We start from the raw sequence: 26,911 nt of genomic DNA on the forward strand, positions 1-26,911 counted from the left end.
CTCTCCCTGTATCCCCACTAGCCTCTCCCCCTACCCCTTTCCTCACCCTGTATCCCCACTAGCCTCTCCTCCTGCCCCTTTCCTCTCCCTGTATCCCCACTAGCCTCTCCCCCTGCCCCTTTCCTCTCCCTGTATCCCCACTAGCCTCTCCCCCTGCCCTTTCCTCTCCCTGTATCCCCACTAGCCTCTCCCCCTGCCCCTTTCCTCTCCCTGTATCCCCACTAGCCTCTCCCCCTGCCCCTTTCCTCTCCCTGTATCCCCACTAGCCTTTCCCCCTGCCCCTTTCCTCTCCCTGTATCCCAACTAGCCTCTCTCCCTTCCCCGTTCCTCTCCCTGTATCCCCACTAGCCTCTGCCATGCCCCTTTCCTCTCCCTGTATCCCCACTAGCCTCTCCCCCTGCTCCTTTCCTCTTCCTGTATCCTCACTTTGCCATGTTCGCCATCATGTCTGACAAGATTACATGGTAGATTTGTAAAACACCCCAATGTGGAGTGTATCAGAAAAAGTGAAAGCAGATGGGAGGGGGTTGAAAAGGAAGAAAAAACTAAACAAGAAGCCATCTCACAGTGTCCATGACCAATGGCTAATTCCAAAGTGGCCTAAGCCCCTAAAAGGAGCCAGTCCGATCTGGAATGATTAGTCCACTATTGTCCGGGGCAGCTTGTGGATTGCTGCTCGAGTGCACCTCAGAAATACATTGCGGATTAAGGCGCTTAGGAGAGAGAGCATCTCTCTGTCAACCTGTCCCTGGGACTCCACTCCCTAGGGTGCAATACAAACACTCCTTAATACCAAAAGACCCAAACATACAGGCACTTAGCAACAACCTGTGTAAAGGCAAAATATAGATATTTCTGTACTTAGGTAGGCATAATTTCCGTATCAAGTTTAATGTGTGTGTATGTCATTACATGCCTTTATAATAAGTATTCTCTAGTAATATTTAGCGTGTGTGTGTGTGTATTGTCCTAGGCCTACACGCTGAAGGACTACAAGCAGCTGAAGCAGGATGTGAATCTTGGAGGCCTTGGGCCTGATTACACCACCACAAAAATTACAGTAAGTGCCTCTGCCTACCTAAAACCAGTCGTCATACCAAATGAATAATATACTCCTATGGCTTCCAGCAATTCTGTACCCTATGCTTTACTTTATTCAGCAATCTTAAATCTGAACTTTTTTTTAAGTGTTTGTTTAAAAAAAATAAAAGGAATGTAGGTCTAAAACAGACAACGGTAATAATTAGATGCTTCATAAATCCATTTACCCGGTTCATTTTATTCGGCTGATGATCTTCAATAGCCTCTTTGTGCTTCCATTATATCCCGCCCCTCTGTCCCTGTTTCTCATTAAAGACTTGTCTCGTTCTGAACAGATTCAATTGGATTCACAAAGCAAATGAGAGTAGCCCTGGAAGGTTGAATGGTATTTGGGGTCTGATGTATCTTTTGTTAATCCCTGAGAGTAAAAAGTGAGCATGTATGGCCAATTTGCACTAGATTGAGGCCGTCTCTGTCTCTAGGGTCGGCCCTATTAGTGAATGATATGTGTAAATGTTGATAGGCCTGCTGAATGGTTTGTTGTATTTGGTTTTGTTGGGCGGTGTGGAGAGGCTCCGCCGAGGTATACACAAAGCGAATAGGGCCTTAAGGGAGAAATGGCCCAGTTAATTAAACCCACTCTTTTGTAATCTCCCCATCTACTCCCTCTCTTTCTTTCTCTGTTCATTCACAACGTGGCCCAGGCCGAGAAAATGAGACGACAGAAGCTGTATTCAAATGTGATCCGCGAGCAGAACAAGAAGATAAGTAGGATTCCCTTTCTGCCAGCCGCCAGGAACCCAGTGGGCAGCAACAACAAGGACAACATGGTTCCCAGGAGGAAGGTAACAGAGAGAGAGACTGAGAGAGAATCAGAAACAGAAAGAGAAAGAGAATCAGAGAGAAAATCAGAGAGAGAGAGAGGGAGAGGGAGAGAGTCAGATAGAGGTGGAAAAATGGCGACAAAGAGAGAGAGAGAGAGAGATAAAGAAGAGAGAGAAAAAAGATTGAGAGAGAGAGTACATCGCTTCAAGTGCATCCATCTCCTTCCGGTTTCTTCAGTCAATTTGTCCATCATTATCTGTCAGCTCCATCACACAATGTGGTGTCTTTGTCTCTCAGATAATGGGAGACAATTACTGCATCCTCTGGAAAACAATAGGCTCATTGTCTGTATTGCACTTCCAGTCGCCATTTTTGTTATTTACAGATAACAAATGAATCCCATGCACTGAAATGTCACTTGATGGCGAGTTTGAGATCAATTAAAGACACATCAACATTTTGTTACAAAGTTGGATCCTCAAGTTCAATCGGCCATTTGAAAGCATAGTTTTTTCCCCAGTTCTTGCAGTTATACCTTCCCCTCCATCTCCAAACTTTATTTATGTAAAACTTTATTTAAATCCTACAGGTATAATGCTTTATTACTTGTTTATTACTTGTAAGCGTGAGTCTTTATGTTATCTTATGTCTTTATAGCAAATGTTCTATTGACTCAAGGTGGCTGTGATTTAGTCAGGAGGGATGATATGGGAAATTATAAGAGCATGTTCATAGAAAGTCTTACAATGCATTATAACAGTATTATAAGGCATCATCATTATACCTGGCAGTGTTACATAAAATGTTACCTTTATTTCCATTGGATTTCAGGCCCTGGAGTACGCCAGGAGCATCCTGAGGCCCAAGGTGGCGACCCAGGCCCAGCAGCCCAAGACCAGAGAGCCAGAGATGGCCCAGGGGGCCCTTAGGGGCAACACTTGCCTCCTGGAGGGCCTCGACCTATCCCAGCTGGCCACACTGGAGGCCCTGAGGAAACGGCACGAGCAGGAGAAACAGACTGTGGCCCGCTTCAAGGTGGTGCATGCCATCTGACACTGCACCGGCTCAGTCACTTTACAGCACACTGGAGTCACCCAACAAGAGGTTTCCCCTTACAGCTGATATGGCCGTTCGACTTTTGAAGAAACGCAGCATATGGACTATATAGACAATATGGAGGAATAAGCAGGGAATTAGTGCAGCAATCGTTCATTAATGCTTGTGTCTATAACTGCAGTTTGGCGTGTTACAGAGTAGCCTGTCTGTATGTGGTTGATGACATAAGCATTTACTGTATGAACGTTTTTTTACGACTAATGATGCTGTTAAACATAGCTTGCGTGTTTTTTCATATGATTTGATGCACTTAAACCATAGGTAAACATGGTACTTATACAGTACCATACCGTAACTTATACTATAGGAAAACATGGTACTGTAATGTAATATATTGATGTTTGAATAATATGCAAATGGTTTGTACACATTTCAGATAAATCATGCTCTGGCTATTGATAATGATTCCTCAATTCCTTGAATATGTCTCTGGTAAAATTATTTGCCTTACAATTGCTCATGAGTCATGACCTGAGTGCACATGACCTGAAAATGTCTAATACAGTACAGCTGCTCAAGTCAATTCAGGCATAACACATATGGTTTGTTGTTGTAGTACAATACCACACATAATAGTACAATACTACAATCTGAGAGAACATGTACACCTTCTAAAGCTGTGTGTAGGTTGTTTGATGACAAGGAGTAGGCAACTGAGTAAAAATACTGTGGGTAGACCATTGGTAGAGACCTAATGGTCAAATTGTTGTCCTAATGACAAATAACACTTTTTGGAAACACTACAGTGTACTACGCCTGTTCTCTGTTGTTTTGATAGCTCTTGACATTGAAACATCCTCTGTAAATTCAACAATACATTATTAAATCAAAAAGCTTTCGGTACTCTGCTGTATTGTCTCATTTTTGGGGGTTACGAGTTGGTAATTCACACTTTGGCATTTTATCCACATTTCCAATTTGTCCCCTTTCACCCTCTCATGCACCTGGTTGCTGCTGTTAATCTGAAATAATCTGCTCTTTTTGTTCCATGCCTGATTAGTTTCCCCCTGTATCCCCCAGTCTCTACTTCACAGATACAAATGGGTCAAACAAAGATTACCCTTTGAAGGCCACCTGATTAGAGCCTGTAAACTAGTTCTCTGTAGTTTAAAGTGAAAATCACCCCCCAATAAAACAAAGTCTCAAGCATCCCCATTTCTTTAATAGAACCGTCAGATCATTATCAAAGAGCTATTTACTCCTATGTAATATTTTAATTAATTATTATTTCTATTTAACCCATCATGGCGTCTTTGATGCACTGTGTTTTTAGTGTTAAAGCCTCAGATGCGTGGGGGTAATAATAAATACGGGACCTTTTGAATTAATGAGAAAAACTGCCTATCCAGACCAACTCTCTTTGCATCTTTCCCCCCACCCCTCTTTTGCCATAGAAATCTAGTTAATTGAAGGAGTCTCTCACCACCACACATGAAGGGGGCTAAATTAGCATCCCTTTCTGACGATTGGAATAGCCGGGGCAGACGTGCACACTTTGATGTGAGTAGGCGGCATGCCCCTGAAAATTAGCTGATGGCACCACTATTAGGTCCAAATGCAGATGCATCCATGTGTTGCAAAACGCTTAATCTTTTAATTGATCACCTTCTGCACGGCCTATTCTCTTCAACGCTTTTTATTTTCTCAGTCAATCCGCATTATGTTTTGAAAACGACATGAATTGCTTTTCAAAGGGTGGGAGAGTGCTGCATATCCTGTTTGGATGTGCCTGTTAATTTAAACCTTCCAAATTAATGGAGAGCTGCCTCCTGGTGCACATTTAAATGACTCAGTAAGTTCAACAATAGCTGGTATTGATGATTTTGGCCTGTGTGTGTGAGTACACCATCGTGCATGCTTTTAAAGGGCATTCCAGATCAAGTGGCCCACATGGAAAGTGCCAGGTCGCCTAGAGGTTAGAGAGGTGGGCCAGGAACCGAAGGGTTGCAGGGTCGAATCCCAAGTCTGATAGGAAATCTGAACCCATAATCTGCTCCAGGGGCGCACCAAGGCAGACCCTGGCTTCCAACTCCTTGGTTGGTGTGTGTGTGTGTGTGCGTGCGTGTTTCTCCAACCCTTTGGTGTTTGGGTGTTTATGTTTCTCGGGGGTTAAAAGCAAAAGGTGAATACCCATTATCTAAAAGGAAAATGAATAAGAAAGTATTTTTCTACTAGAGATGATACTTAAACAAAATCTGCCCTTGTTTTACCACTCATTGCCATTGCAGAAGAAATTGGCATACTTACTCACCTGTAGGCCTAAAGGGTAGTGCTACTACCAACTCTCACAGTCTCATATCAGAATTAGATGTTCATCCATGTTTCTCAAATGTCAAATGTGTGTGTTTGCATGCCACTAGTGAATATTATCTAATGTGAGTATCTTTTAAGAATGTGTACTAACTGATTTTGATCCTATTCAGAGAAAATTACAAATGTGTGTGTTAAGAAGGAGTTACTTTCACCAAGACATGGACACTGTTTTCAATGTTGTAATTTAAACTCCCAACATTTACTGTTGTGTTTAAATTAATTATTATTATTACTAACATCTCCATGTATCATTCATTATACACTGAAGGGCTATCAATTCCCTTTGCTGCCATTTGTCCAAATCCTTTTCTGTTAATGTCTCTGTTGATTGGCCAAGCAATTAAGTGTTGGCTGATTGGCACAGGTGGAGAATATTTAAATAATCAATGCATATTGTTTTCAGGTGTGGCAGTTGTGGCAGTTGTGTTGCAAGAGCTGACTGAATTTCTAGGCTATACTGAATTACTTTATTTTGTCCTGCATTCTTTCCATACTTCCAGAAATGTTTTCTGTTTTACAACATTCGTTAAATATGTATTAAATTCTCTGAACAAATCAGTTGACATGGGTGTCAAATTTAGTTTGGTTGGGGCTGGTAGCCTATTTTACTATGCCAGCGATTAATTCCTTTAGGCTAGAACTTTCGATTCAAATTCTACCACGGAGAGGCAAAGACCAACGATTGGTTTACTTTTAATGTCAACAACATTATGCACACATTTTAGACTTAAATATCTGTCCAAATGTCCCCATTTAGCTTAGCATTGAACGCAATTTGTGAGGGGCCTATGTTGTTTTGAGTCGGCTGCTTGAGTCAGTGGTGCACTCTCTTCTTTCTGCTCTTTCTAAGACATTTGGTGACCCAGTGGCAGAATAACTCAAGTTGAATAAAAGTCATGAGAATGTTTATGAATACCTACCTCCAAGTTGCATGTAACAACTATTTGTTTTAGTATGGTGAAGTCTTTCTTGTATTCCTCACTCAGCGGGGTTCCACCTACCAAGGCGTCGACGGTTTACAACAGCATGAGCAATTTAAACAGACAGCCTCCGATTCACATTAACTCCACAGCTAAGTGGCTATGGGTTTTTCAACAGGTGGGTTGTGTTAATAAAAAGCTATTACAACTGACCTCTACTCTAGATACGGACGGGGCATTTTCTGTAAGCCTAAGGTATGAATGTGGATAGGCCTATGCAAAATAATAGGCTACTTAAAAATATTATTATAACCATAATTAATTATAATGAAGATGCTATTATTATTGAAGTACATTGGCTAAAATTGCTTTTCAAAAGTAGGCTTAGGCCTACTTTCGAAAAATAATTATGAGTTACCTATGAGTATTCCTATAAAACTGTTTGAATAAAACAAAAATATATGTTTTACTTACATCTCCAGTGTCCTATAAAGATATAAATATTGATTAATAACGAACTAATACTAAAGTATTAACTGGCATTAAATTGAAACATTGGTCAATTCATCCAAGTTTAGAGGAAAATGAAACTGCAATCCCTTAGCCTAATAATAAAACCAACAAATGTACACGATAAATGGTACAGGCTAAACAATTAGTTATGGTTATCATGCACGTTTTAATAGCAAAGCAATAACACTTCAAAGGGCATATTCTGCAACATATTTCGATTAAGCTACCTGAACGAAAGTGCAAAAATAAATGTTAATAATGTGACATGCTGAAATTGAGATTTTGTTTATCAAAGTAGGAATATACAAATGTTTCTCAAAGATTTTCTCGCAAAATATTCAACTTGTGGCTTTAAACATTCACAAAAAAAAAACATCTTAAAATGAAGATGTCTGGTTTTTGTTTGACTTTTGATTCGAAGATAATAATAGTCATAATAATAATAATATTAATAATAACATCCTAATAATGAACATTGCTTCAGATTATATTTTGTATGTACAGTTGTTTGATATGATGCATTTTACAGTCACGGAAAACATAAATATAGACAGAGCCTAAAATGAATGTGTAGTGACATATTACGCATACACTTGAATAAATACTACTTTGCATTATTGTCATTGATTTGTTTTAAAAAACAATATATAATTTAATATGGAAAAGACACAATTCAATATTTACATTTACAGCGGGTCATGGTTATTTGTTTTTAAAACAACTTGCCACTTCCACTATAGTGAAGGTTTTGGCGAGCATATGTCATCCTCGATATCAACATCATCCTCATTTTCCTCTAAAATGTATGAGTCCGGGTCGATTCCACTGTTAACGTCACCTGTATTCTTTTCGTTGAGTTCACTCTCACTTGCGTTATCCATGGATCTATCTAAATCATTCGGATTTTTCTGGTCGTCTTGTGTTTTCCTCAGTTGCTTTTTATGCTTCATCCTTCTGTTTTGAAACCATGTTTTCACCTGTGTGACAAAGGTGGAATATTTCATAAACTTGCTTTGCAGCACAATGTGAGCATCCCTAAGGCTATGTTGATTGTGTGATGTTAGTTTTCTTACCTGGGTTTCCGAGAGACTTAACGCTGTTGCCAACTCCACTCGTTCTGGCGTGGATAGGTACCGTTGTATCTCAAATCTCTTTTCCAGCCCAGATAGTTGAGAATCCGAGAAAACCGTTCTCGCCTTCCTGCGTCTGCAATGCTTGCCCGGTATCTCTGGATGATGCTGAAATAAAGCCGGCATTTGCATCCCTGTGAAATAAATATTGCACTCAAAATTGAATTCAACACAACATTTAAAATGATATTAACAGATACATTTTCTAAGTTAAATTAAATGTCAAACTCTAGACCTGTGTGCAAATCAATACGCCTATTTAAATCAACCTTTAAAGCGTTTTACTTCATGCAATTTCTTCACACAGTTAGAATATTACTTTAGTCCTCGTTATAATTAGCCCACCATTATATAATGGAGTATAAATTGTTTTTGTTTTGATTGAGTTGGATTTATTCGAAAACGTTTTTTCCACCAACGTTTACTCGCGAAAAGGCCCATGCACCTGTTGTAAAACGCCCGAGACAATTCCATCGTTTTGTCATGCTATTAGGTTTAATAGGCTACTAAAATTGAAATTATACATGCAACAACATTATTAAATCATTATAGGCCTAATGGAATGTCAACGTTAATGTCTTAACTGTCATTGCACTCTCTGACTGCCTTAGCATCATGAATGCATTTACCAGTCCAGTGCCTTCCTTGACTTACCAGACGTAAAGAAATACTGGTGATGGTCCAGCTTTTGTAGAGGATGGTGCGGGTGATGCGCTAGTATCGGAGTGGGCATCAGTGGGTATCCATATTCTAGGAGAGGCATTCGGGACGCCAGAGAGCTTGAGAACGGCGAGTGGAAGACCTCTCTCAGGGGCTTGGGTTTGTGTAGTAAAATATCTTCGATGAAGAACGACGTTGACCTCTGGGCTGGCATCTGAGGCACTGGGGATGTGTAGTTCAGATTCATCTTATATCTCTGAAAACACTTTCAAAATTGAGTCCGTATGGTTTTGATGCTATGTGCACCCTAACAAACCAGGGAAGGGTAGCACTAAACTTCTTCCCCGTCTCCTCAGTCTCCTCAGTCTCAAACGCTAGAATTTTCGTCTGTGTGGCAGCCAGTGAGTGGTGCCAGGTAGATTAGCCTACTATTTATTCAGTGCCAGTGGGAGGTAGATTAGCCTACTATTTATCCAAGGGGAGCGACTGTGGTAAATTGTGAAATTGATTTGTAATCAGCCAATAGCACGCCAGTGGGGCGGAGCATGGAATTAGTTTTGTATGGATTAATCATGGTGACGACGGAGAGGGAGGGTCGCTCGCCATGGTGCTGAAACAGCCTTCCCACCAGAGGCCTGCAGTTGTTCCCGCGCCTCAGTCAAACTTGCTTTCATTCATCCCTTTTCCAGTAAAATTAGAGTAGAAACATATATCCTACTTTTTTAAGCCATTAAACTATTATTTATGTCACATAACTTGTTATGCAATTTATAGCCTATTTATTAACATAAACCGTTTATAACAAGGCATACACCATTACTAGGCAACACAACGTTTCACTTTCTACATGTAGCCTATCTTAAACTTTTTTAATGACTCCTAACATCTGTGGGATTGCTGCTGGCATTCCCAAATAGACGACAGAAAACGAACATTTACTGATCTAAATGGCATTACTTATTTTTTTGTGCAACAGTAACCTGTTGTAGTGATCCCTAGGCTAGTCAGTTTCCTATACTATCTTTTCTTAGTTAGTCATTTTGAGCGGATCGCTGAGGCGGGGGATATAATTCGGCCCTAAATTGGCTGTAATTGTTGGTATTAAAATCTGTGAAAGTACAAGTGGTGCTCCTGCGACATTTAGGCAACGGAAGCCTTAATTTGTTGATATCGTGTTGTCATCACATTTCCAATCACGCTGGCTAATGTGAAAGTGTCTTAACGCAGGCAGAATTTTCGCTGCAATACTATTAGGCAATTAGGGGAGATGTTAGAGCGGAAGTAGTAATTCTTGGGCGCGAGGACAGGATTTCCATTTGATCAGGTAGGCATTACAAATTAATTACTGGATTCAATTACTCACGAAATTGCATTACTGCGCCAAAATTTAAACATGTCCTCCATATGCATGAGCGTGTATAAGGAAAATGGATGTGCACCTTGCAAATGACTCCAAATGTCATTTAGCGCAAGTTTAATGAACTTGGAAATGTGACAGCTTGAGGTACTGTTTTCGTTTGTTTGTTTCTCTCTCAAAGCACAGAGTCCAAACATCATAGACTTTTATGGCAACTACACAATTCGACAGTTGAATGAATGAACTTATATGACATGACTTGAAGGGCTTCGGTAATCCTCTTGAGGCCTATTTTTGACATATCTGAAGAAGGCTACCTATAGAACAAATGATCTTGCTGAACATTTTTTAATAATAATAATTGCAAAGCATAGTAGTATTCGACGTTTTTCCTGCTAAATCATGGACTCAATTGAGAAGACATCTGAGATGCAAGTGCGCCTCCTCAATTCTTCTTAAAGGAACATCAGGGTAACTAGTTGGTTTTAGAGGAAAATTAGAAAGTAGGGTAAATGAACAAATGGTGATGAAATCGTCTTTGCACGGACAGTCAATAAGATCCGTTCTATTCTCAAGGTGGGGTTAATCGGCTTTTAACAGCCATTTCATCAAGTAAATTGTGGTGCCTGGGAGACATTGCATCACTCCTAAGAGCCAATTTATGCTTGATCTGAAAATGTGGTCGGAGGCGCTGTATGGATGGTGTGACGGATTTTCGGAGCCTCCGGTGGCACGCAGAGGCCAAATTGAGCTTCCTATGGCAATGCTGTGCGCCTCCCAAATTGCGGAGGGCTCCGTATAGTTCCGCATTGACATGATTGGTTGACGGTAGGTGGGGCCACGGGAGGTCCTGTATAAACACAAACTCACTTCCTTGACAAGTTCCTTCCCCACAGCTCTGCGCTGCTTCACAAAGCCCAAGAAGTATGAATGCCCTGATTTCTGCAGAGGCCTTATCACCGTAAACGCTGCACGGCCAATGTAGATAGTGGATTGACCATAAAGCGCCTTTAAGTGGCATATTTCGTTCGATAAGAGGCTTGCAGCATTCTATTTGGTAATACATCGATTAGCTTCAGAGACGTCGTCTGGATTATTATTATTTTTTTTGCAGTGTTACAATATTTATTGATCTGGTAACAAGATAAATCAAATTAAGTGCAAATAAGCTTTATATTGTTTTGAGATTCGTCTTTGTTTTGCGTCGGGGCTTACCATCATGTACCAGTGGCGCGGGCGCGTGGAGGACAGGCTTTATTACATAATTAGGTTTCACTGACTTTTTGGCATCAATTGATATGTAACATGATGAATGATTGTGAAACACAGCAGGACAATGTCATATTAATTTAAACATGCATACTTTTTTCCAACACCTTTATCGCAAAACATTGTCCTATAGGCCTAAACCAGAGTTTCCCACACTCTGTCATGGGGACCCCAAGGGGTGCACATTTCAGTTTTTGCCCTAGCACTGCACAGCAGATTCAAATATTCAACACATCTAGCTTTTACTTTTTGAAACAGCTATGTAGTGATAGGGGGGCAAAAAACAAAATGTGCGCCCCTTGGGGGCCCCAGAGTTCGGGAAATGGTGGCCTAAACATTTCTGACTACCATCAATTAACTTCAGTCGATGTTTAATCAATCGAAGTGAAATCGTGACACAAATTCCACACACAATATGTTTGGCAAATATGTTTACCCTGCACCAGATTATCATCTTGCATGCAATAGGTTTATCGGGGTCTTCCACTTAACCAATCCAGTTAGTCTGGACAGCATATCATCCATCATGTTGTACAAGAATGCTTGCCACAGGACCAAAACATTGTTGTATGATCCAAACATATTATTTTTATTATTTTTTATGACAGCCTATGTAATAATAGCCTATGTGTTCAACATAGCAGCTTACTGTGCATCCCCTTACATGCTATAAAACTATTACTAAAATAATCCAGAAGATACTCACTTGAAAACGACTTTGCTTTTCTGCTGTAGCCTGACCCTGGACAGATGTGTTCTATAATTTCTTAAAGCCTGCCCAACTCTGCTAAAGTGTAACTAGCTTGTATACAGGAGACAGTATATTTCTGCATCTATTACATTTTATTTTAAGTACTTGGATCATTTTACTTGACCAGATCTGTGTTAGTTTGTCTGCATTGCAGATAATGTATATACCATATCAGACCTGTAGAGTCAAAATTGTCAATATTTCTGACGTGTAAAAATGGGCACGTACAAATATAAAAGAACAATCATTTAATAATTAAAAAGGAGACATGTTTATCCCCAACGTCCTTTATTCAGATCATTTAAAATCCTATAATCCATGTTCCAAAAGTAAATAGTGGGTCGATCCATCTTGACTCTCAAATTCAGTGAACAGCCACAAGTGGCTCTCAATATAAGACATATAATTTCGGAAGTCTTCTAGTGAGAGTTTGAGTTTCTGGGGCATTCGTGCATCCGATAGGCACACATATAGAATATACCTTTAAAAAAAAGACAAAGACATCATGTTCTCGTACACACACACACACACACACACGCATGCAGGCACACACACACACACACACACACACACACACACACACACACACACACACACACACACACACACTGAAGTGCATGTAGACCAAATTGATATAAAACACAATTCAGCGACCATCCAAAATTCTATATTCCAAGAAAGGAGATTGTTGCTTGTTCAAGTAGTTAAGAGCTGTACAGTTATGGTCAAAATGTTTGAGAATGACACAAATATTAATTTTCACAAAGTCTGCTGCCTCAGTTTTTATGATGGCAATTTGCATATACTCCAGAATGTTGTGAAGAGTGATCAGATTAATTGCAATTAATTGCAAAGTCCCTCTTTGCCATGAAAATGAACTTAATCCCCAAAAACATTTCCACTGCATTTCAGGCCTGCCACAAAAGGACCAGCTGACATCATGTCAGTGATTCTCTCGTTAACACAGGTGAGAGTGTTGACGAGGACAAGGCTGGAGATCACTCTGTCATGCTGATTGAGTTAGAATAACAGACTGGAAGCTTTAAAAGGAGGGTGGTGCTTGAAATCATTTTTCTTCCTCTGTTAACCATGGTTACCTGCAAGGAAACACGTGCCGTCATCATTGCTTTGCACAAAAAGGGCTTCACAGGCAAGGATATTGCTGCTAGTAAAATTGCAACTAAATCAACCATTTATCGGATCATCAAGAACTTCAAGGAGAGAGGTTCAATTGTTGAGAAGAATGCTTCAGGGCACCCAGGAAAGTCCAGCAAGCGCCAGGACCGTCTCCTAAAGTTGATTCAGCTGCGGGATCGGGGCACCACCAGTGCAGAGCTTGCTCAGGAATGGCAGTAGGCAGGTGTGAGTGCATCTGCACACACAGTGAGGCAAATACTTTTGGAGGATGGCCTGGTGTCAAGAAGGGCAGCGAGGAAGCCACTTCTCTCCAGGAAAAACATCAGGGACAGACTGATATTGTGCAAAGGGTACAGGGATTGGACTGCTGAGGACTGGGGTAAAGTCATTTTCTCTGATGAATCCCCTTTCCGATTGTTTGGGGCATCCAGAAAAAAGCTTGTCCGGAGAAGATAAGGTGAGCGCTACCATCAGTCCTGTGTCATGCCAACAGTAAAGCATCCTGAGACCATTCATGTGTGGGGCTGTTTCTCAGCCAAGGGAGTGGGCTCACTCGCCAGGAAACTCCTCAGACCTTAATCCCATTGAGAACTTGTGGTCAATCCTCAAGAGGCGGGTGGACAAACAAAAACCCACAAATTCTAACAAACTCCAAGCATTGATTATGCAAGAATTGGCTGCCATCAGTCAGGATGTGGCCCAGAAGTTAATTGACAGCATGCCAGGGCAGATTGCAGAGGTCTTGAAAAAGAAGGGTCAACACTGCAAATATTGACTCTTTGTATAAACTTAATGTAATTGTCAATAAAAGCCTTTGACACTTATGGAATGCTTGTAATTATACTTCAGTATACCATAGTAACATCTGACAAAAATATCTCATAACACTGAAGCAGCAAACATTGTGAAGAACTTTTGACCATGACTGTACATATTCATAATTGAATTGGTACACATTTGTTCTCATGACTTACCTGGCTGAATAACCGTTAAATAAATATAATGCATATATAATGTTCCTTTATAATACTCCTTATTCCATATTCACAAAGCCATTCAGGATAGGAGTGCTGATTTTAGGATCTGGTCCCCCTCCTCTTATTCATTATGATTAAAAGACAAAACTGATCCTAGATCATCAGTCCTCTGCTCTAAGACATTTTGTGAATACCGGCCTTGGATTAACCATGGAGTATTAATAATATATTTGCTTAAATAAAACATTTGTTCACAATTAAATGTTATGTGGGGAGTGTTGTCTTGGTTTTACCTGAAAATAAGTTTAGCACCACTGACACCCAGCCGATGATGTAGGACCAGGAAAACCTCCAGTTGCCATAGCGTTTACCATAGTAATGAATCGTCAGGCCAGTGTACACTGCCATTGCTAGCAACACGAAAAAGCCTGGAGAGAAAGAGGAGAGCAAACTACTTACTGCAACATCACATCATTTAACGATGGCATCCATGTTTTGGCATTTCTTTGATTCTTAAAAGTCTTAAGAGTTTTATGCTTTAGGTTTTAACATGTAAATCTGTCAAATTGTGATGTCAGTGGATACTGATCAATTTCAACACTGATACACAATTATGCACACTCATTTTGTTATGTGGGCAGCTTGTCTCTCCCTGTTCTGTTTCCCTTCCTCCTTGTTTTGTCCCCTCTTTTTCTGTTGTATGTGTGTTTGTCCCCTTTATGTGGGTGTGTCTGGAGTGGAGCAGGGGGCGGGCTCAGGATCTGCCTCTCCTGTGCAGCTGCGGGTTGTTTCCAGTGATTCCTGCCTACGCAGCTGCATCCTATTCTCTCATCAACCTACACTACTTATTCCTGGGCATGGCTCTCCACCGGCGCCAGATCGTTGTTCTTACCAGAGCGGTAACTTGGCTCACCAGTAAAGTTATTTTGTCTTTGTCTTCAGCCTGGCTCTCCACTCTCCTTAACCTGTCGTTTGTTTTGTCTTCAGTTCAGTCATACCTCCCAACCTGCCTGCCTTCCTGCCTGTCGGTCTGCCTGCCTGCCTGCCTGCCTGCCTGCCTGCCTGCCTCAGCCTCTCCTTCCTCCGGAGCCGACTAGCCCACTCTGTTCCTTTACTTCAGTTGTTTTTGGACTAAGACAATTTGAACTTTTATTAAAATATTTTTGTTTCTTCCACTCCCTTTGTCGTGTTGGTTTCTCTGAGTGCTGGGTTGAACCATAGCCGTAACAGAACGATCTGGCCATGGACCCAACAGAGAAACAGCACGGGGCAAACAAAGACAGCTTCCAACAAGCGATCCAGGCTCAAGGAACGTTGCTAGGACAGCATGACCAGTTGATTCGGACTCTTGTGGAAGATAATCATCAACTGCTGAACCAGGTGACTCAGTTAACTACACACATCTCTAAATTGTCTGTTATCAGTTCTCCATCTCTCTTTGACCCCCAGTTTGATGCACCCCAAGTTGTTTCCTCGGACACTAGGCAGGCTTCGTTCCGTCGGGAACCCCCTGTCACGTCGCCTGAACCATTCAATGGAGAATTGGACAAGTGCCGGGGATTTTTGCTTCAGTGTGACTTGATTTTTCGGCAGAGACCACTGTCGTTTTCTACTGATTCATCTAAGGTACATTATGTTCTGGGGCTGTTAAGAGGGAAAGCTCTGGTTTGGGCTGAGGCTGTGTGTTCAGATCAAACTTTGACTGGATTGACTTTTGCTGATTTCTCTGCTAAATTGAAGACTGTTTTTGACCATCCTGACCATGTGGGTAATTCCTCCAAGATACTTTTTAATTTGAGGCAGGGTTCTAACAGTGTGGCAGAGTACTCTATTGAGTTCTGGACGTTGGCAGCGGACTCCAAGTGGAACAATGTGGCACTTCAAGGAGCATTCCTAAACGGTTTAAATGAAGCCATTAAGGATGAACTGGCTGCTCGTGATGAGCCACATGATTTACATTCTCTCGTTTCCCTGTCCATCAAGCTAGACAATCGGTTGCGGGAGAGGCGTCGGGAGAGAGGCGATCGGCCACATCTAGGAGGACGAGTTCCCCAGCCTCCAACCACTCGAGTCTCGCCTCTCCGGAGTCGGCAGCTTCTTGTTCCTGATTCCATCCCGAGCACAGAGGAGGAACCTATGCAAGTGGGTCGAGCTCGACTACCTCCAGCTGAGCGGCAACGGCGCCTCCAGGCGGGTGAGTGCCTGTACTGTGGAGACGCCACACACATTCTGGCTACATGCCCTAAGCGGCCAAAAGACAAGGCTCGCTCGTAACGGTGGGTCTACTTGCGAGCCCAGAGTTAGATCCTGAACCCATCATTCCCCGATTACAAGTACCTGTAACCTTACGTTTCCAGAGTCATTCCCTGCCACTCTCAGCTCTCATAGACTCAGGTGCAGAAGATAACTTTATTAGCCACCAGTTCGTTACACAAGCTCGTATCCCCATGGAGCCACTACCTACCCCCATCCGGGTCACAGCCCTTGATGGGCGCCTCCTCGCGGAGATAACTCATCAAACCACCCCCGTTTCCCTAGTGATTTCTGGCAATCATTGTGAAAGCATTCAGCTAAGAGTTATGTCTGGCTCAGCTACCTCCCTAATCCTTGGCTTCCCCTGGTTGGCTCTTCACAACCCACAAATTGATTGGACACGTCACACCATTTTCAGTTGGAGCACTAACTGCCATTCCGAGTGCCTGAGGTCAGCGGTTCCCCCCACTAAGTGTAACCCAACTCCTCCCTCAGCTCCTCTTGATCTGTCATCTGTCCCCAAAGAATACCATGACCTAGCGGAGGTTTTCAGTAAGGACAAGGCTCTGTCTCTACCACCACACAGGCCTTATGATTGCCCTATTGAACTGCTTCCTGGTGCTCCCTTGCCCTCTAGTCGGTTATACAATCTGTCCCGACCGGAAAGAGAGGCAATGGAGCAGTACATTGGTGATTCTCTGGTCTCGGGCATAATCCGTCCCTCGTCGTCTCCTTTGGGTGCAGGTTTCTTTTTCGTGGAAAAGAAGGACAAGTCGTTACGCCCCTGTATCGATTTCAGGGGTTTAAACAACATAACTGTTAAAAACAAGTATCCCCTTCCACTCATCAACTCAGCTTTTGAACCTCTGCATGGCGCCACAGTGTTTTCCAAGCTCGACCTCAGGAATGCTTATCACCTTGTCCGAATCCGAAAGGGAGATGAGTGGAAAACCGCTTTCAACACTCCACTGGGACATTTTGAGTATTTGGTCATGCCCTTTGGGCTTTCAAATGCCCCTGCGGTTTTCCAAGCCATGGTGAACGATGTTCTTAGGGATTTTTTGAACCGTTTTGTCTTTGTATACCTGGATGATATTCTTGTTTTTTCCAAGTCACCCGAGGAGCATGAGTCACACGTCCGTCAAGTCCTTCAACGGCTCTTGGAGAACAAGCTGTACGTCAAAGCAGAGAAGTGTGAGTTCCACAAACAGTCTACATCGTTCCTTGGATTCATAATTGAGAGCGGGCAGGTGAAGGCGGACCCCGAGAAGATCCGGGCAGTGACGGAATGGCCCACACCCACCACCCGTAAGCAACTTCAACGATTTTTGGGCTTTGCTAACTTCTACCGTAGATTCATTAAGGGTTTTAGTAGAGTGGTGGCACCCCTTACAAGACTCACATCTCCTAAAGTCCCTTTTCGGTGGTCCCCTGAGGCGGAGCAGGCGGTAGGGGTTTTGAAGGAACTGTTTTCCACCTCCCCCGTGTTGATACACCCCAATACCTCTCTGCAGTTTGTTGTGGAGGTGGACGCGTCGGACTCAGGTGTGGGAGCAGTCCTCTCCCAGCGCTCCCCCACTGACCAGAGGCTTCACCCCTGTGCTTTCTTCTCCAAGAAATTGTCACCCACAGAACGGAATTACGACGTTGGAAACCGGGAACTGCTGGCGGTCAAGCTTGCACTGGAAGAATGGCGGCACTGGCTGGATGGAGCTGAATTGCCGTTTGTGGTCTGGACTGACCACAAAGACTTGGCTTACATCCAAGCCACTAAGAGACTCAACTCACGCCAAGCCAGATGGGCCCTGTTTTTTAGTAGGTTTAACTTTATTCTTACATACAGACCGGGGTCAAGAAATGTTAAACCAGATGCTTTGTCCCGCCAGTTTGCTGACCCTTCGGAGACCAGCGAGCCTGAGGCAGTCCTGCCTTCCTCATGCGTCGTGGCGGCTGTTCAGTGGGAGATCGAGTCTCTTGTGAAGACTGCACTTGCCACGGACCCGGGACCGGGTGATGGACCTCCCAACCTACTCTTTGTTCCCGAGACGGTCCGGTCTCAGGTGTTGCAGTGGATTCACACCTCCCGTTTTGCTGGTCACCCTGGGATGAGACGCACGTTGACGCTGCTTAGGAGACATTTTTGGTGGCCTTCAATGGAAACTGACGTTCGGGCTTTTGTGGCAGCCTGTTCAACCTGTGCTCGGGGCAAAGCCTCCCATCAGTCCCCTTCGGGGCTGCTGCTACCCCTCCCAGTTCCCAGCCGTCCCTGGTCCCACATTGCCATGGATTTTGTCACCGGCCTACCCAAGTCTGAAGGTAATGATACTATACTTACCATTGTGGACAGATTCTCTAAATCTGTCCACTATATAGCATTACCAAAATTACCGTCTGCCAGTGAGACAGCGGACCTCCTAGTCCAACATGTATTCCGTCCCCATGGAATACCTGTGGACATCGTATCTGATAGAGGCCCACAGTTTACTTCCCGTGTTTGGAAGGGTTTCTGTTCTGCTTTGGGTGCTTCCGTTAGTCTGTCCTCAGGGTTTCATCCCCAGACCAACGGTCAAACAGAAAGAGCCAATCAGAACCTCGAAGCAACCCTTCGGTGTGTGGCTGCTCAACATCCATCATCCTGGGCTAAACATCTGCCCTGGATAGAGTACGCCCACAACTCCCTCACCGCCTCTGCCACCGGTCTTTCACCCTTCGAGGTTACCATGGGTTATCAACCCCCTCTGTTTCCTGCTCAGGAGAAGGAATTGGCTGTTCCTTCGGTTCAGGAGAACCTCCGCCGCTGCCAGAGAGTGTGGAGCGACGCTCGGGAAGCATTGCTTCGGACCACCGACAGGAACAAGACAACAGCGGATAGGAGCAGGACTCCCGCACCTGTGTTTCATCCTGGTCAAGAGGTTTGGCTGTCATCTAAGAACGTACCTCTTCGTACCAAATCACGCAAGCTGTCTCCTCGGTACCTGGGTCCGTTTGTGGTGGAGTCCATTATTAACCCCGCTGCGGTTCGTTTGAAGTTGCCTTCAGCCATGAAGATACACCCTACCTTCCACGTCTCCCAACTGAAACCTGTGTCCTCCAGCCTTTTGTGTCCGCCGGCTGATCCACCTCCACCTGTTCGCCTCATTGACGACCATCCGGCCTACACCGTCAGTAGGCTCCTGGACTCTCGGAGGCGGGGTAGGGGTCTCCAATACCTAGTCGATTGGGAAGGTTATGGACCAGAGGAGAGGTCTTGGGTCCCTAAGCGTTTTGTGTTGGATCCTCAGCTGATCACGGACTTCCATCACGACAACCCTGACAGGCCTGGTGGGTCGCCAGGTGGCGACCATTGAGGGGGGGGGTACTGTTATGTGGGCAGCTTGTCTCTCCCTGTTCTGTTTCCCTTCCTCCTTGTTTTGTCCCCTCTTTTTCTGTTGTATGTGTGTTTGTCCCCTTTATGTGGGTGTGTCTGGAGTGGAGCAGGGGGCGGGCTCAGGATCTGCCTCTCCTGTGCAGCTGCGGGTTGTTTCCAGTGATTCCTGCCTACGCAGCTGCATCCTATTCTCTCATCAACCTACACTACTTATTCCTGGGCATGGCTCTCCACCGGCGCCAGATCGTTGTTCTTACCAGAGCGGTAACTTGGCTCACCAGTAAAGTTATTTTGTCTTTGTCTTCAGCCTGGCTCTCCACTCTCCTTAACCTGTCGTTTGTTTTGTCTTCAGTTCAGTCATACCTGCCTTCCTGCCTGTCGGTCTGCCTGCCTGCCTGCCTGCCTCAGCCTCTCCTTCCTCCGGAGCCGACTAGCCCACTCTGTTCCTTTACTTCAGTTGTTTTTGGACTAAGACAATTTGAACTTTTATTAAAATATTTTTGTTTCTTCCACTCCCTTTGTCGTGTTGGTTTCTCTGAGTGCTGGGTTGAACCATAGCCGTAACACATTTAGTGAACCGTTTGCTGTTGGGGAGTGTCTGATTTCCTTTTGTATGTCTAATTAGTAAACCATAGGCTAGATTTAGTCAATAATAAGATGGAACTAAGATCTTATTTTCTAGTATTGTTTCAGGTTCATGTTGAAAGTGCCAAACACAAGGGCAGACACATGCAAAAATGTAAACAATATTACAATATTTAAAGTCCCTGGAAATACATTGAAACACAGAAAAATGTGTTTATTAATTTTTTATACATAATTCATGAGATTCTGCATAGTGGACCAAACTACCCAGATAACAACCAAAATAGCACTTTTTATAGTCAGTAACCAGGTTTCCATCCAAGCTTTTATGCGAGTAAAGTAGGCTACATGTCGGATAACAAATGTAATGACAGGCCTGATGGAAAAAACACATTTGTTGGTAAACTTTCCAAATGTTGACAAACAAAATATGCTACACAGGGTGGGATCTTTTTGTTGATAAAATAAATTAATGCGAAAAATGGTGGTGGAAATTGATTTATGCACAAATATTGATATAGGCCTAATAACCATCATATCAAAGTAAACTTGGAGTCATGCAATGATATGTTGTGTGGTCCTCCCATTATGACTCGGGAAAGCATGCAGTTTATTAGGCTACATATGAAATAAGTTATGATGAACTTCACAGGGTGGTGAAAGTGCATGGTGATGAGTTTGATGCTCCTTTCCAATAAATATTGAGGGTCTTATTCTGGTGACATGATGATAATGCTTGGCTGCCATTTGACAAATAAAAATGATCTTGCTCTTTTGTCCATAATAATCTCATCATGTATAGGCTGTACCCGCACTGTATCTGTGAGCTGTTGCCAAAACCATCAGTAGAAAATGTGATGGAAACCCATTTAACTTGTATTTTTTATTTGGCACATGGGAATTTAACCGCAAAAGTAATTTTTATGTTCACCATGTCATCACGCATAGCCTTTTATCTGCAACAAGTCAATTTGATGGAAACACATATCTGGTGGGAAAATGAGCAAATTGTTTTTATACGGATTTTAGAAAAGTCGCATGAAAATCTGTCAACATTTGGATGGAAATCTAGCCAGTTATAGTTATAATTTGAGAATCTGACCTTGCTTCAACCAGAACCAGATTTCAATTAGACAATTATACAGTGGGGAACTGTGAGGGCCTTCAGAGAAGGCCTAAGGATTTATAAAAACATATATATTTTTTAAATTAAATGTAGTTTTAATTTCTTTTTCATCTTTACAATAATTGTAGCATCTTCTGCGTTCATCTCTTGAGTTTGTGTTGGATAGAGAAGGGTTAATACTGAAGAGAAAAAAATATCCAATCAGGATTTTTCTTTGGTGGTCTCTGGGTAGAAAAATCTAGCTAGCTCAGTCAGCCATTGGGTAGGCCTTCAGAATCTGGACAGAAGGCCTCTGCCATTCAACTATATTAGAGCAGGATTTTGGAGTGACGGTGGGACCGTTTAAAGAAAGGTGAGGTGTCTAGGCTTTCTCCACACATCACTACTGAGGGCACAAGAGCAAATAATCAGTGGCCAAGCAGTAAGTTTCCCATGCTAACACTAGTAATGTTAGCTACAGTAGGGAAAAAAAGTATTTAGTCAGCCACCAATTGTGCAAGTTCTCCCACTTAAAAAGATGAGAGAGGCCTGTAATTTTCATCATAGGTACACGTCAACTATGACAGAGAAAATTAGATTGTTTTTCTCCAGAAAATCACATTGTAGGATTTTTAATGAATTTATTTGCAAATTATGGTGGAAAATAAGTATTTGGTCAATAACAAAAGTTTCTCAATACTTTGTTATATACCCTTTGTTGGCAACGACACAGGTCAAACGTTTTCTGTAAGTCTTCACAAGGTTTTCACACACTGTTGCTGGTATTTTGGCCCATTCCTCCATGCAGATCTCCTCTAGAGCAGTGATGTTTTGGGGCTGTCGCTGGGCAACACGGACTTTCAACTCCCTCCAAAGATTTTCTATGGGGTTGAGATCTGGAGACTGGCTAGGCCACTCCAGGACCTTGAAATGCTTCTTACGAAGCCACTCCTTCGTTGCCCGGGCGGTGTGTTTGGGATCATTGTCATGCTGAAAGACCCAGCCACGTTTCATCTTCAATGCCCTTGCTGATGGAAGGAGGTTTTCACTCAAAATCTCACAATACATGGCCCCATTCATTCTTTCCTTTACACGGATCAGTCGTCCTGGTCCCTTTGCAGAAAAACAGCCCCAAAGCATGATGTTTCCACCCCCATGCTTTACAGTAGGTATGGTGTTCTTTGGATGCAACTCAGCATTCTTTGTCCTCCAAACACGACGAGTTGAGTTTTTACCAAAAAGTTCTATTTTGGTTTCATCTGACCATATGACATTCTCCCAATCCTCTTCTGGATCATCCAAATGCACTCTAGCAAACTTCAGATGGGCCTGGACATGTACTGGCTTAAGCAGGGGGACACGTCTGGCACTGCAGGATTTGAGTCCCTGGCGGCGTAGTGTGTTACTGATGGTAGGCGTTGTTACTTTGGTCCCAGCTCTCTGCAGGTCATTCACTAGGTCCCCCCGTGTGGTTCTGGGATTTCTGCTCACCGTTCTTGTGATCATTTTGACCCCACGGGGTGAGATCTTGCGTGGAGCCCCAGATCGAGGGAGATTATCAGTGGTCTTGTATGTCTTCCATTTCCTAATAATTGCTCCCACAGTTGATTTCTTCAAACCAAGCTGCTTATCTATTGCAGATTCAGTCTTCCCAGCCTGGGGCAGGTCTACAATTTTGTTTCTGGTGTCCTTTGACAGCTCTTTGGTCTTGGCCATAATGGAGTTTGGAGTGTGACTGTTTGAGGTTGTGGACAGGTGTCTTTTATACTGATAACAAGTTCAAACAGGTGCCATTAATACAGGTAACGAGTGGAGAACAGAGGAGCCTCTTAAAGAATAAGTTACAGGTCTGTGAGAGCCAGAAATCTTGCTTGTTTGTAGGTGACCAAATACTTATTTTCCACCATAATTTGCAAATAAATTCATTAAAAATCCTACAATGTGATTTTCTGGAAAAAAATGCTCAATTTGTCTGTCATAATTGACGTGTACCCATGATGAAAATTACAGGCCTCTCTCATCTTTTTAAGTGGGAGAACTTGCACAATTGGTGGCTGACTAAATACTTTTTTCCCCCACTGTATCTTGTGTGACAATGGCAACTGAGGCTGTAGCAGCTGTTATCAACTTCAATTTGGATGTTGTTGCTAATTTGTTAGTATCACCCTTTTCAGGATTAACTTTCAAACTTCGTTTACAAATGATATTCTGGTGAATGGCACTGTTCTTTTTGTTGCAGCTTGCTTGCTGTTAGCTATCTCATTGAAAATAATGACTGTGAAACATTGTTGCATATAAATGTTAGATCACGGTTAGTGTGATGAACGTGATAAAATATATTTGCAATGGGAAGTAATAACTGCTTTGTTAATTTCATTTTGGAAATGAAATGGTTGTGCTTTTGTATTGTTCTGATTTCATGGGGACTACTGGAGTGAATGGGCTGCTTATTCTGTAACATTATTTGATGCTGTGTGACTGCTGCTGCCTGTCTACCAGCCGCGTCTGTGTGTTTGACCTAAACTTTCTCCTTCAGCGCCATGGAGTGCACAAGTATTACGGTCACTGTTTTTTCAGTGCCATGAGCCTGTCACCTTTGACGTGACACTGTTGTTGTTGCTATTGGTGATAGTGGTGTTAGGCTACCATAGGTTGTCTAAACAGTGTGTTTTTTGTTTTGCTGGTAGCATTATTTTATGCTATGCCACATGTTGTGTCCATGCTGATTCTGTCTCTCTGTGTGCGGCAGCCCGAAGCGCGGCCAGGCCTGTTTGATTCATTCATAAATGAAGCATTGCTCCTCCGTCACTTGAACTAGAATGGTCCGATTACAGAATATATAATGTTGGGTGCATTAAGTGATGCTATGTTTTCTGTTATTTTCTTGATTTTTGAGTTTAATCAATGTATTGGAAGATTTTTGTTCCTTCTGAAGGTGTAGGTCTTATAGTCCCGATTTGCCATAGCTTTGGGACACAACATTGGGAGTCTGTGTATTGGTTGGACTCCCTGAGTTGTGCATCGTTCTGGTGGTTGGCGACGGAAAATAACCATACCATAACAAAAGCATATGTAGAATCTCTAGGAACTCTACTTACCATACTTAAAGTGAAATGTGTCCCTTGCTATCAAATAAATGTCCGAATCCAACTTTTGTCCAAACCGCACCATATTCCTGCTGTGTAAACAGTGGTAGATTTCGTGGTAGGAAGTCTCGCGTGAAGTGTGTGGTCTAATGGCAGCCTGCTGTCTAACTCGGCGGGAATATGGTGTGGTTCGGACAAAAGTTGGATTCTGTCGTTTATTTGATAGTGAGGGACACATTTCACTTTACGTCTGGTAAGTAGAGTTCCTAGAGATTATACATATGTTCTGTCACCAACCACCAGAACGATGAACAACTCAGAGAGTCCAACAAATACACAGACTCCTGATGTTGTGTCCCAAAGCTAGGTTCGCCACTGCAATTATTTCATTATGATATCCTATGCCAAATTTTGCCTGGTGTGTTTAAGTTATATTCTTCAAAAACCATGTGGTTCATAAAAACAATTACACACCATTCGACCGACAAAATCTTTGAGTTTGAACTAAAAGTTGTATTCAGCATCAAACAAATAAGGATAACAACCTTATATCACTTCTCATACAGTTACAACATTTGACATGGAAAGAAACCCAAACAGTATGGGCACTTTCACATATCCCCTTATGATCTGGATCCCGCAGCGTTTGGTACCCTGATCCGTGCTATAAAGCATGTGTGAAACTCAAACAAACCCTGGCTGACACGAATCCTGGACCTGCGTGAGTAGTGGGTCCAAGATCCAGGACCAGAGCACCAGGTATTGTGACGCGGTAGCGCGGATCGCATGGAACTTTTTTGCCCATTGTAAACAAGCTAGCTCGCTAACTTCATGTAGAATGTGCGTCTTGCTAATCGCACCCTGAAACGGTTATTTCAGGTCTTGTGAAAGCAAAATGTATTCTGTAGTATTCCCACAAAAACGCTCCAGGAAACCAAACCATAGTACATCATTTCATATGTGAAAACGCCCTATGTAAAATGTGTAAAATAAGTGTAAAATAGTAAATGAACCCAACTTACATGAGATGAAGAACAATATGCTTGCAGCAAAGGTTTTGTCAAACCTGTCAAAGAACGAGGAGTGGATGAAGGCCATGATGCCGATGATGATTCCAATGAAACAGGCCAGGAGGGAGAGGATCATGAGTGCTCGGGTGGCGTCCAAGTGGGCTGTAGGGGGTCAAAGGTTAACAGGAGTTGTCAGGGTACAAGAGAGACTGACCCTGGCCTGTTCTGACCTGAAACTACCCATATTGATGACACGTTTGGACTGTGCTTGGCAAATATGAATCTTGTTATGGAAAGCCTTGATGCTCATGCTGTGACAAGGATAATGACGCTTTCCTGCCAAAATCAACAAGCTGTGGTGTGATTGGTATAGCTCCCATCACATCATATCGTGATTCATGAGCCATACCACTGACATGGCACATAACATGGAAATAGCACTGCTCATATAACATTTATGGCTTGCTATGACATGTGTTGGGTGTTATGACAGTGTTATGACAGCATTTTGTGCACTGGCTGTATTCCTCACCAATGCTGTCGTTGTGTGTGAAGCATTTCCCCGGCATGCAGTACCGCCACAGGCCCTGATGCATGTAGTTGTTGGAGTGCCGGTACTGCATCCAATAATCGGTTGCCGTGGAAACAATCAGGAGGATGTTCCCCACGCCTGCACAGAACAGCCCTCCGCCCATGAAGCTGTACATCCTGCACCTGCGAACTGACACACAAACAAGGCACACACAATGATGAGTGTGAGGTCACTTAGCATACAGGGGTCAGCCGCGGCCCCCTCTCAACACACACGCACACTTCAGGGAGAGAGGCCCTAAGTGTTGGTAATTGCATTGTAATTAACACATAATTTCCACTGGATTGAGCCGAGGGGTCGCATGCATGTGTCTATTCTGAGGTCCACTTTGTTCTCTGAGAGATCAGTGGGAAAGGATGGGCCATTTTATATTATAGAGCTTCACTCAGGGCATCTGCCCAGGATAACTTTGATATTTGATACATGTATTTGTCACTTGTTCCAAACCCTGGTCATTCTCATTTCAATTCCACATTTATTTGAACTTCAAAAGATTGACATGGCAGGTTATGTCTGGTAAAATCCAGAACATAATTTTAATAACCATTGCAAATATAGTAGATCCACATTTTATGTGGGTTTCTTTGTGGCTCTATGTATTGCTGTTCTTATAGCGGCTTCTCAATCTCAACCCTGAGTATGTTTCAAAGGATAATTTGTGATCACATTTGTTGCTATTCCAGAAATAACTACTGTAAAACTGACCCAAATACTGAAAAATGTACTAATGCTAATATTTCATTGCCAGCACTGAGTGCCAATATATCAGAAAAAAATAACATTTGCATTTGTAAAATAAATTCACATTAAATCTGTCCCTTTCAAATACAGCTCTACTTTTCTTACCGTGAGAGCAGAAACAAATTAGCCATAGACACTCCCATCAATCATCAATCAGTTTTAC

At 42.8% G+C, this 26,911-nt stretch overlaps 2 protein-coding genes and 1 pseudogene across 3 annotated transcripts in view; 1 reads left to right on the forward strand and 2 right to left on the reverse strand.

Annotated features, from left to right (window-relative positions):
* jhy (junctional cadherin complex regulator) overlaps positions 1 to 2,919 on the forward strand; it is a gene marked incomplete at both ends in the record, with an annotated part of 52,905 nt that extends 49,986 nt beyond the window's left edge. Inside the window, 3 exons of the mRNA XM_084178556.1 lie at positions 974 to 1,060; positions 1,746 to 1,886; positions 2,698 to 2,919. Of these exons, the coding sequence (XP_084034682.1) occupies positions 974 to 1,060; positions 1,746 to 1,886; positions 2,698 to 2,919 (450 nt within the window). The remainder of the gene's footprint in view (positions 1 to 973; positions 1,061 to 1,745; positions 1,887 to 2,697) is intronic.
* A 4,543-nt stretch (positions 2,920 to 7,462) lies between these two features.
* On the reverse strand, positions 7,463 to 8,765 carry LOC311142320 (brain-specific homeobox protein homolog; the record flags this gene model as incomplete). The annotated part of the gene is made up of 3 exons (XM_084177947.1): positions 7,463 to 7,705; positions 7,802 to 7,992; positions 8,513 to 8,765. The coding sequence occupies 3 exons, from the start codon at positions 8,763 to 8,765 to the stop codon at positions 7,463 to 7,465; spliced, it is 687 nt and encodes a 228-aa protein (XP_084034073.1).
* Positions 8,766 to 12,314: 3,549 nt separating this feature from the next.
* On the reverse strand, positions 12,315 to 26,187 carry LOC311142419 (lens fiber membrane intrinsic protein-like; annotated as a pseudogene). Its single transcript has 4 exons — positions 25,948 to 26,187; positions 25,428 to 25,577; positions 14,303 to 14,437; positions 12,315 to 12,376 (listed from the first exon to the last, which is right to left on the reverse strand). The product of its transcript is annotated as a lens fiber membrane intrinsic protein-like (transcript).
* Between the last annotated feature and the right edge of the window lie 724 nt (positions 26,188 to 26,911).

The sequence above is a fragment of the Coregonus lavaretus genome (assembly GCF_964263955.1).
Source record: "Coregonus lavaretus genome assembly, chromosome: 15".
In the NCBI taxonomy this organism is placed as follows: Eukaryota; Metazoa; Chordata; class Actinopteri; order Salmoniformes; family Salmonidae; genus Coregonus; species Coregonus lavaretus.